Source organism: Crinia signifera, chromosome 3 (assembly GCF_055691185.1).
Source record: "Crinia signifera chromosome 3, ASM5569118v1, whole genome shotgun sequence".
Taxonomy (NCBI): Eukaryota; Metazoa; Chordata; class Amphibia; order Anura; family Myobatrachidae; genus Crinia; species Crinia signifera.
Window position 1 is genome coordinate 100,634,078 of NC_139219.1, and position 11,290 is coordinate 100,645,367.

At 40.1% G+C, this 11,290-nt stretch overlaps 1 protein-coding gene across 1 annotated transcript in view; it reads left to right on the forward strand.

The window, feature by feature from the left end:
• GALNT2 (polypeptide N-acetylgalactosaminyltransferase 2) overlaps nucleotides 1–9,084 on the forward strand; it is an 80,358-nt gene extending 71,274 nt beyond the window's left edge. The window contains exons 13-16 of the mRNA XM_083174902.1: nucleotides 1,480–1,563; nucleotides 1,811–1,937; nucleotides 2,952–3,071; nucleotides 5,831–9,084. Of these exons, the coding sequence (XP_083031028.1) occupies nucleotides 1,480–1,563; nucleotides 1,811–1,937; nucleotides 2,952–3,071; nucleotides 5,831–5,986 (487 nt within the window). The 3' untranslated portion in view covers nucleotides 5,987–9,084. The remainder of the gene's footprint in view (nucleotides 1–1,479; nucleotides 1,564–1,810; nucleotides 1,938–2,951; nucleotides 3,072–5,830) is intronic.
• The last annotated feature ends 2,206 nt before the right edge of the window (nucleotides 9,085–11,290 follow it).

An 11,290-nucleotide genomic window follows, 5' to 3' on the forward strand; every position in this document is an offset into this window, starting at 1 on the left:
TATAAGACAATGTCCCATTTTTAAATTGCTTTTAGGGAAGTACATGCTGGGTGTAGAGATAAGACAATTAGTATTCAATGCTATGGCGAGTGCAACACTAAGTTCACCAGTGAACACTCGCCATAGCATTTCCCCCTTGCCATGCCTCACCTTTGCCGTATTCAATTAAGTTACATCTCACCGCCCCTCACGGGGAGTAGACCAATACGGCGTACCAGGAGGCGGACTGCTGTCGCTTCCTGCACTTCCTCACTGTAAAAAAAATTAGGTAACTTATGCTGTTTCCCTAAAAAAAAATTGATTCTAAAGCAGCTGACTGTAAAAGCAGTGTATCTTAAGTGCCAAACAAAGGAGTGACTAGATGAGGTGAATCCTGGCCAAAAAAATAAATGCCTCATTTGGGGGGAATTAACCTCAAAATTAAAAATATATTAATGTGGCACTTAAAAAAATAATAATAATAATATAGATCATTAAAATTAAAAAAGTGCATAAGCTGCTTTCACCTATAAAATATAATGAGATGGTCAGCAAGGCATACTACTAAAAACCGTGAGAACAACCGTGAGGAGGCAGCGGCTGAATCTCGCTGTTTGTTTTTGGGGGACATGGAGCATTGAATACGGCAAGGACCATTCACTTTGGATTTTTGGCCAGAAGAATGACATTCTTACCAATCAAGCCATTTTCACCGTCAAAAGTGACGAGCGTTGAAAACTGCTATATATCTATATATACCCTCTGCAGTAATGTAAGCGTTCTTACCAGCTATATGGGCTAATTGAATAAGCTTAAGGGAATCAATTACCCATAGCAACGGAAAATGTTTTTTGGGGGGGTTTTTATGCAAAGAGCGTACCTAATGAAGTGCAGAGCTCCCAAAGCAATGTGTTTTTTAGGATGTACAAACTGCATCATAGATGAACAAGTTTCAGGATTTGGGCAGACCTAGATGTGCCAACCCCTGTCTGTTTCTTCTTGTATGTGAGAGCCCCATTCTTATCTCTGCAAAAAGGTCACCATTGTATGAAAGACTTATCTGATTGGCTTCTGAGTTGAAATGTTGTCTATATGTATTTACTGTACATCATGTATGTTCATCACTGTATGGGTGAGCCTTTACTATTTATAGCACATGACCTGACCAGTAGAAGAAGTGTTCATTCTAGCACCCGCCATCTTTGAAAACCCATGCAGTTCCTCTTCCCTGCCTGGGGTGTCGCGGTCTGCTGTAGTACTTCTAGCACAGTGTGGTCTGTATATCGGCACTGATATGCAAACCAGATCTGAGCTAGAAACACCACAGCAGACAGCGACACCCCAGGCAGGGAACAGGAACTGCATGGGTTTTCAAAGATGGCGGGTGCTAGAATGAACACTAAGAAGTTTACACTGTGTACATAAAGTGGGTGGGAGGGCCATTTGCACTGTGGGAATGTTTATATTCCTGCCAGCTAACTGTGGTGTTACTCCATCTAGTATCCAAATTCGCACAGATCTGAAAAAGAAACTGGGCTGCAAACCATTCAAGTGGTATCTGGAAAATGTTTACCCTGAACTGAGGTGAGGATTGTGGTTCTTTACAAGAGATTGTAGTACTTCTGTAACATAGATAGCGACTGTCTGTTCTGATTATAGTTTTAGAGATTGATATAGGTTTTACCACAAATTAGGTGTCCGGTTAATCCTTAAAAAAAAGTGGCTGGGTGGGTGTTATTGTAGTCATGCAGAGCCATTCGTACTTTTAAAGCATTTTAAAATATATATGTGATTATACCATTTACAGAATTGATTTCTATTTTGTTTTCAGGGTTCCTGATCATCAAGATATTGCGTTTGGAGCTTTACAGCAAGGTACAAATTGCCTTGACACGTTGGGCCATTTTGCAGATGGCGTTGTTGGTGTATATGAATGCCATAATGCTGGAGGTAACCAGGTAGGTGTTAAAATAATACAAAATGTTTGCAAGCATAGCTTTAAGTAATCTACATTGCATCTTCCAAAATAATCGGTAGTCTGTAATCTGATCAACATTGAGGATGCCTTGCGACTGCAAATCTGGTCAGACTTCTCACGGTATTTTTAGAGCAGGAAGCATCCATTTTATTCTTTTTAATTTATAAATAGAGCTGCATTTTTTTTTTCTGGAGTAGCTGTTTTTAACAAATGTTGAATATTGGTTCCAAGTGCATTTACAGCACAATTGCAACAAATAAAAAAAAATATTTCTAATCTTAAAAATGCTAAATACTTTGATCTGGCAAAATATCTTCTGTAATATGTGCCCCTTTTCTCCATTAAATTCAGAGGTGGTGCACAGCATGAGGCACCACTGGCGCACACCTCCTTATCGGTGCTATGCCCGGAAATTTTCCGGGAGAGCGGGTCTCAGCCCGGAAAACTTCCGGGTATACCTCCCGCGGTGGTTAAACCTTTTACCTCCCTTTGCGTGCAAATGTTTCTAACTTATAGCAGTTGTTCAACTGTCTTATGCACATGTTGCTAGAAAAGGTGATGCAGATTCTAAAATCCGCAATCTAAACAAAGGTCAGCTGTAATGCATGTGGTAAAAAAGGCTTCATGCATTTAGAAAGTGGTAGTGGAAAAGGTAGTGGATAAGTGGAATAGCCTCCCATCAGAGGTGGTAGAGACTAAGACAGTAGAACAATGTAAACATGCTTGGGATAGGCATATGAATATCCTTACATAGAAATAAGGATTAAAAAGGGTTGAGATTACCTGAAGGATAAAAAAAAGAGGCAGACTAGATGGGCCAAATGGTTCTCCTCTGCCGTCAAATTCTATGTTTCTAATGTACAGAAGTCCTGAATAAAGCTCTTAAAACATTATGGTTTTCATTTGCAATTTGTGATAATAGGATTCTCTAGTTCCCATGTGTACAAATATTACATGCAAGAAACAAGTCATTTTATTTATCTTTTATTTATAGGAATGGGCTCTTACGAAGGACAAATCGGTGAAACACATGGATCTTTGCCTTACTGTTGTAGATAGAGCTCCAGGCTCACTTATAAAACTTCAAGCCTGCAGAGAAAATGACAGTAGACAAGTGAGTACAGTACAATTAATGTAAACACACCATAGTAAGTATACAGATGCAGCCACGCTCATCTGTCCTATTGGCCTGCAATCGTTGTCGCACCATGAGAAATGTCCCATTATAGCGTACTATGGCGAAAGCATGTAATTACACTGCTTCACAGCTGTTTGGCTTTACTGTTGAAAACTACAGTACAGTGCCGCGGATGGATGTGTGGGAAGTCCTCGCCATTTACGTCGCCTTTGCTTCCACTTTACTTGTGTATGCCGAGCTTAGCTCGATATGGATGGGCTTCCTCATGGCTACGTAGTCGCTCATTCAGCCCCAGGGACTCTTGGGAAATGTATGCCGAGCTTAGCTCAACTGAATGAGCGACTGTAGTATATTTAGAAAATGGTGGCGGGCAGAGGCTACTACTAGAATTACAACATTTACATTAAATACAGCTTTTAATAAAAGAATATTGCGCTCCCCGCTAGCACCTCATTGCTCCTCCCTCTCCCCTCCCCCTCAGCATTACCGACTTCAATCCACCCTGGAAGCTCACTGCAGCTCCCCCCTTTACTCAGCCTCTGTCTCTTTATTGCCACTTCTAAGACCACAATGCATACTGTATATACAAAACAGTGCTGTCGTTTACACAGCCACTCCCCCCAATCCCTCCCAGCATCACTGACTTGAATCCCCACATAGCCTGGAAGCTCACATACGAGTACAAAATGATAGCAGATTTGTAAGAAATAAAACCTTTGAAATTGCAAACCACAGTTTGTCTAGGAAACACTATAAGAAAAAAATTTCAGCAGATAAAATCAAAATTACATACAGTACACAATTACAACTTAGTTATGCTATATATCATTTTAATGAGCAAAGCTGGTGGGCTTCTAGTTGGCATCATGATGTGTAACACATGCATTTAACAGAAAAAAACTAAAATATTACATTGGTGCTCTTTACCTAGAACGGCGCCCATCGCGACCATCGCGACCATCGAATGCACTAAAAAACGGGTGCGATGCGATGGCCGCGATTTCCCATAGGGACCAATGTTAAAAGTGAGATTGGACGCGATTTTAGTGTTCAATGCCTCAATGCCCGCGATTTTTCCATAGGAAACAATGTTAAATGGGCCACAGAGCCCTAATAGTCCCCCTGAAGTCTGAAATGGCCCCCACAATTTTTAACGGCACCCCACGATCAACGTCAACCCGAAGCGTGGCGAGCGCAGCGAGCCCGTGAGGGGCGGCGGTACGCGTCCTCCGACCTTTTCATACCCCCACTATCCACGTCGGCGTGGAGTTGAGAATAGAATAGTGTGGCGAGCGCAGCGAGCCACCGAGCCCGAAGCGTGGCGAGCGCAGCGGATACCTTCACAGGTAAACGCGTCCCCTCGCGGGCTTCACTGGTAAACGCGTCGCCACGGACACCTGTGAAGCCCGCGAGGGGACGCGTATAACTGTGAAGGTATCCGCGTCCCCTCGCGGGGCTCGCTCGCCACGCTTCGGGCTCGGGGGCTCGCTGCGCTCGCCACACTATTCTATTCTCAACTCCACGCCGACGTGGATAGTGGGGGTATGAAAAGGTCGGAGGACGCGTACCGCCACGCTTCGGGTTCACGTTCATCGTGGGGTGGCGTTAAAAATTGTGGGGGCCATTTAAGACTTCAGGGGGACTATTAGGGCTCTGTGGCCCATTTAACATTGTTTCCTATGTAAAAATCGCGGCCATTGAGGCATTTAACACTAAAATCGCGACCAATCTGACTTTTAACATTGATCCCTATGGGAAAATCGCGGGCATCGCGTCGCACCCGTTTTTTATGTACCCGCGATGCCCGCGATTTTTTGCCCGCGATGCTAATCGCGGGCGCCGTTCTAGGTAAAGAGTACCATTACATTTACAGTATAGGAGCTAGTTTGACAAATTAAAAGTATATTTTGCAGTTTTAAAGCAACCTGCAGCCCTGCATCAATGTGGAAGGCAGATAGTACAGTACTGTACGTTTACATTTCTAGTTAGTGTGTGTGATCTGTATTCAGCGTTCCTGTAGCCCAGTGCTCATCTGTAAGTCCTATTACTTCATTTAACATACACTAAAATAGTATCTTGGGCAGTACAGATGGTGTAAGGGTTAGCATTACTGCCTCACAGCACTGAGGTCATGGGTTTGATTCTCACCATGGCCCTAACTGTGCTGAGTTTGTATATTCTCCCCGTACTTGCGTGGGTTTCCTCCGGGTACTCCGGTTTCCTCCCACAATCCAAAAATATACTGGTAGGTTAATTGGCTCCCAACAAATTAACCCTAAAATGTATGTATACGTGCATGTAGTAGGGAATATAGATTGTAAGCTCCACTGGTGCAGGGACTGATATGAATGTTCAACTATACTCTGTAAAGCGCTGCGGAATATGTGTGCGCTATATAAGAAACTGTTAATAAATAAATATATTGCGGTCCTGTATTTTAATAGAGATCTCATGCATGCCCAATATTGAGTTTCAAAAGCGAAGTCTGATGGATGAACATAAGCATTACACTCTCTGGCAGTGCGATCAGACCCCCATTGGTAGTATAGGTGAACGTGGTTATATCTGTATATTGGTATGCAAGTGTTCAGTTTGTGACCAGACAAGTAGAATGCTTTGGAGATGAGTGTGAATGTATCCCCAGTAAAATCTCAACAATTATACAATTAATTAGGCAAAAGCTGCATCCGTTGTGTTCTTACATTTTAATTATTCTTTTTTTTTTTTTTCTTTAGAAATGGGAACAAATTGAGAATAACTCTAAGCTGAGGCATGTGGGGAGCAACTTCTGTCTAGACAGTCGGAATGCCAAAAGTGGTGGTCTAACTGTAGAAGCGTGCAGCCCCTCTCTATCGCAGCAGTGGAAATTTTCACTCAATCTACAGCAGTAGAAGTCTGAAGAATTGGGATGAAGGGGCAGGGGGGGAATGACCATCATTTCATGGACATCCATTCTGAATGCATTGCAGATGTATTTGTTCAACATTCTGCGGAATTATATACCTCAGTATTCCATCTTGGCATTGGATTTCAGGAGTACATTGAATGTTTGAGGTGGTTGGAGCAAAATGAAACCAGGAAAAAGGGCCTTCAGCAACTCAGTTGTGATGGCTTAAAAATATTGCATTGTTGCACGCAGGCCCTCAAAGATGAACAAATGACATGAAAACTTTCATATGGATTTGGAGGTATAGATTGACGCTTGGAAAGATAAAGTGGAGTGGAAGATCATATCTGGCATTTGTGTGCCCATTTATACTGTTTTTTTTGTTTTGTTTTTTTAGTTAAATTGTTTTAATTTTATATCCAGGAACAATTTTTCTTCCATGGAGACAAATGGTCTGATCTCTGGGCTGGTTGCATGGTTTGTTTGCATTCTCCCATTTCTATATTTCACTACCAGATCTTCTAAAAATGTATGTGTATCATTTGTTTATCTCTTATATTCATGTGGAAAACCCTTAATCTAAGCATAATGCAGAATAGGTGTGCGACTTAGTGAGAGACTGACTGAATCAATGCAATACTTTTCCGGTGGAAAATCAGGACAGTGGAACCCTTTTTATGTTCTGTAAAGAGATTTTAAACTTGCTCGTAGACATCATGATATGATCGATAAAAGGACTCTGTTCAGATGCTGCTGGAAGATTTGTATTCCCTCAGTTGAGCTGTGTGCATTTCATTGTGTTAGTGATTTTTTTTTTTTAATCAATGATCTACATGGACTACAGTAAAAGTGTATTTTTAAAGTGAGTCTTTGAAGCAAAGTAACAAGCTCATTGTACAAATAACTCCCATTGCTACAGTAATGTCACTTTTTTTCTATCAGATTGAAAACCTTAAACGATTCCACTTCTCTCCACTCACTGATACCTTTCTTTCCTTTAGCCAAGAGGAGTCGTCATGACATTTCCAGTAGTCTTTGTGACAAGAGAAAGGCATTTGTAGTCCACTTTGGGTCAAATTAAGCTTGAAAATTTGCTTCTCCAAAATCTATCAGTACAATTATGTATGTGCGTATATAAATGTGAAGTGATTTATTTGTGAGCACAGCAATTATTCGGTCTCATCCCTGCATAATGTGTGCTATAATATATTCTAATTAGGTCAAAGTGAAGAAAAAAAGTTGGATTGCACACTGTGATTGCATTAAGTGCTCCATTGTATTTGTGGGTAACTGTTTTTTTCCCCAGACTGTTTCTTGTAAAGTGCCTGTTGTCATAAGCACTTTGGGTGTTGCCAGGGAAGCAGGTGACAAAACCATTCATTACCTATTAGTATCAACAAGGCAAATGATACCCACGGTGCCTTGCTTTGAATTGAGTTGCAAATCTCTGAATTTCTGAAGCAGCCAGTTACATCTGCGGAAGTTCCGCCTCCTGATTGGTCATCATTTAGATACAGTAGCTACAACTTATTAATAGTAGGCAGCCTGTGGTTGTCCACTATTTATTGAACTACAACTCTTACGGTACCAGCCACTGTTGCTCTAGTTCAGTAACAACTGATAGAACACGAGTTGCTAAGCAATGCAGTACAACACCGTAACAGAAACTGATCAGATCTATGCTATGATACTAAGTCACTCGTCAACATTTTGTGCACGCTATCAACATTTATTTAACTTTTTGAAAACGCGTGTGACTGCACATTCAGAATCTGAATATACTGTATTGCATACTGATTTTATATTTAAGTTACAACGCCACTGTGTAAACATCTGGCCTCTCACATGTGTAAAACATTTCCCAACACTATGATAAGGGTAAACACTCTTAATGTAACATCAATGAAATAAAACAGATTGCATGACAGTGAATCAAGATATTATTTTCCACTGTGTGTAATTCTATCATATGCGCTGTTTAGACCTATTTTAGAGTTTTGAACAAATGGTGCTAAATGGTGTAAATCTGTAGAAGGCAAATTGTGCAAAAACGACTGCCTATATTTGAATGTTACACTCTAATACAAAGCTTTTTAAATTTGAGCTCAAATTTTAAATTGGACTTTGCAGCAGATGGCATGGTTTGGCCATTGCGTAACATTGCACTTTTAAGACCGATTTCCTACAAACTGTAAACCAGACCCTGCGTAAGTATTTGTAGATACATACATACATACATACATACATACATACATACATACATACATGATAAGTAGAGTAGCAAGTGGTTTCTGTTTCATATTTATTTTCTTGTTGCCAGAGTGAACCACTAGATTTGCTAAAAAGTAGAGCGCCTAGAACCCATGACCACCCTTCTAGCAGCTACACTCAGTGCTGGATTCTTTTTTATAAATCTATGTTCAGAGCCAATTTCTAACCATTGAACAAATATTCAGCAATTAAAGCATCGATATTTCCGTTAAGTGTGGTTACAATTTGGTTGACCATAATACAATCTGGGGCATTATTACCCTTCGACCTTGCTGTTATTGACAGTAGCTTGTATAGATATCTTACAACCAGGTGATGATGCAAAGTAGTGTTGCATCCGCTTGATTTAGTCTTAAACTTGGTGAATCTTTTAATGCCAATGTGCATCTGTTTTCAGTGCGTTGTCCATGCTACATCTCTATCATGATGTACACTATTTTGTAACAGGAAGACAATTGCTTTTGATGTCCAAGTATGTTTACATGACATGGTGTGCCAAAGTCATTTGCTGTGAGTTATATTTAAAGCATATGCTATTCCCAGTGTAATGAAGAAATAAATAGTACTTTACATAAAAGACCCTGCTGCTGTGAGCAGGTAACAAAGGAGTCTTTATTGTAATGCATTCTCATTGTTATTATGGAATAATGCTGATGTAATAACATTATTTTTTTTATTCAAAAGGTATAGTTTGGTACCTGTTCTCTCCTAATTTGGTTACAATAATACAAAGGTGTCTGCAATACAGGGCCTGTACTTGTTCATTTTATAAATGCAAAGCATCATTGAAAATTGTTTAACTTAAAAGAAAATAAATCCTTTATAGATAAATATTGATTTAGTCTTCTTTTTTTTTTATTTTTTTTTATAAATATCATCTTCAATTGTTTTGCTTAAGCATGTTCTAGCACAAGTTATCCAGTCACTAGGTCAACTACTAATGGTCGAAAGGCAGAAGTTGAACACGTGTGAAATGTCGACATAGTAAAGATAACCTAGAAAAAGGGGTTTTCATGATTCTTGTAAAAATACGGACTTGTTCATACTTTACCATTCCAACGGGCATAGAGTTAGGTTATAATATTGTGCCAAGCACAGCGATGCATTGTGCCCTAAGCATGGTAAGTAAAGCGTACACTAAAGATGGTGTCCGTGTCCAAAATTTGAAAAACCTGTTACCCTTTCGATTGTCGACCCTTTTCATGCATTGACCTCATAGTGACGGTCAACCATTCATCCCATAACCCTACCACCATTGAAAACATGAAAAGGGTCGACATGCATTAGAAGTGAATAAAATAAAAATTCCCCTCCGTTTCTGTTGAACTATGTAGATTCTTAACCTATTTATAAATTTTGGTTCATGACAAATGGTGACACAAGCATACAGAGAATATAACTGAATGTGCAAATGATTGCATATACCAATATGAGTAGGATTACAATAACACATTGAACCCTGATGATACTTATACTGAAGCTAGAATTCCAGTTCGGTAATGGCATTCACTGTGAAAAGCAACCTGCTATTTACTGCACAGAATTGTGGAACTTTAAAGATGCCTTGAAATTCCATGAGCTTTCCCTGTGTAAAGCCTCCACATCCAAGCCAGTCATGGGAAATTTCCTAGAAACAGAAATGCATGATTTTATAAGTAAGCTTACATAAGTTCGCCATGAAGTCTCCTACTACGAACACTGCCAGAAAAATCACAATGCAGTAATGATAGTGCTAGCACAGACCAATCTCACCGTTCTCTATATTGTACATATACTATAAAATGAAAAGGATAAATTGAGCAGCGAGATCAGCTTGCGCTTATTACCCACAAAATAGAAATTTAGGGACCCTGGAGGTATGAAACCTACCCAATATGAGATCATGTGCAACAAATGTTTGCACAACAAGACCAAATGGACTAAGGAGTAACAGACTGCTGGTATGGTTCAGTATGCTTAGACCATGGGTGAGATGCGATACGTCTGTAATGCTGGCCACACATCAGACCAACTTTCCTCCAACCATCCAACTAGTTGCTTGGATGGAATAAAAAATTGGTACTGGATGGGAGCAAAGGACAATCAGAAATGTGCTCAAAAACCCAGGAAAATGGACAAAAATGTTCAGTCAAATTGTTTAAAACAAACAGGTTCAACAACAGTACCGTGTCTGAGGGGCAGTTTTTGTCCTTTTCCAGATTTTGGGAGCAAATTTCTGAAGTAAATATTACATTTGCTCCCATCCATTTTTATTCTATCCAATCAACTAGTTGGATGGTTGGAGGAAAGTTGGTCTGATGTGTGGCCAGTATAAGTTAGGACACAGATGCAATTGCACTATTTAAGTGATGTGACCACAATCAGAGTACAATACTAGATTAAATATAAATGCACTCTTACTGGTGACCATTGCAAGAGAATGAGCCACAGTAGTAAGGCAAAAACAGAATCCCAGGCCAACTATATGGGCAAAATGCAAAATTGCCCTATCTGCTGGTAGTAATTGTGTAGCCTCTAACAAGGAACAAAGTGGAATTATTGTTGTATCAGTTGAATGAGGGCAATGACAGTTAGACAGGATAGTTTGACTAATATTTTGTAAAAGAACTGGATATAAATGTGAAGGCCTAAAGTGCACTGCCACACTCATATAACATGGGTCAATATGAATTTTAAGTCTGGGTTCTGCATATCTGATTTTTATTTCACATTACTATTTAAATAAAGTTTTACCTTAAAAAAGTGTGCTGCCGGGTGACTTGGAAAATGTGAACTGTTGGGGCAGAGGCAGAACTCTGGGAGGCAATGGAGTCATCTGCCGCCGGGCTCCTGCTCCCAAGGGGGCACCTCTCCTCCCCTGTGAGTTTGAATCAGTTAATTGAAAGCTGTTGATATCACTTCTGTGGCTGACTCCTCCTCCTAGCAGGACCATAGATGTCACACTCTCTTTATTCTAAACATAATATCCATAGCATACATATATTTATATAAGATGGTGTGTGTGTTGGGGGGGGCACCAATTTTTATCTTGCCTCCG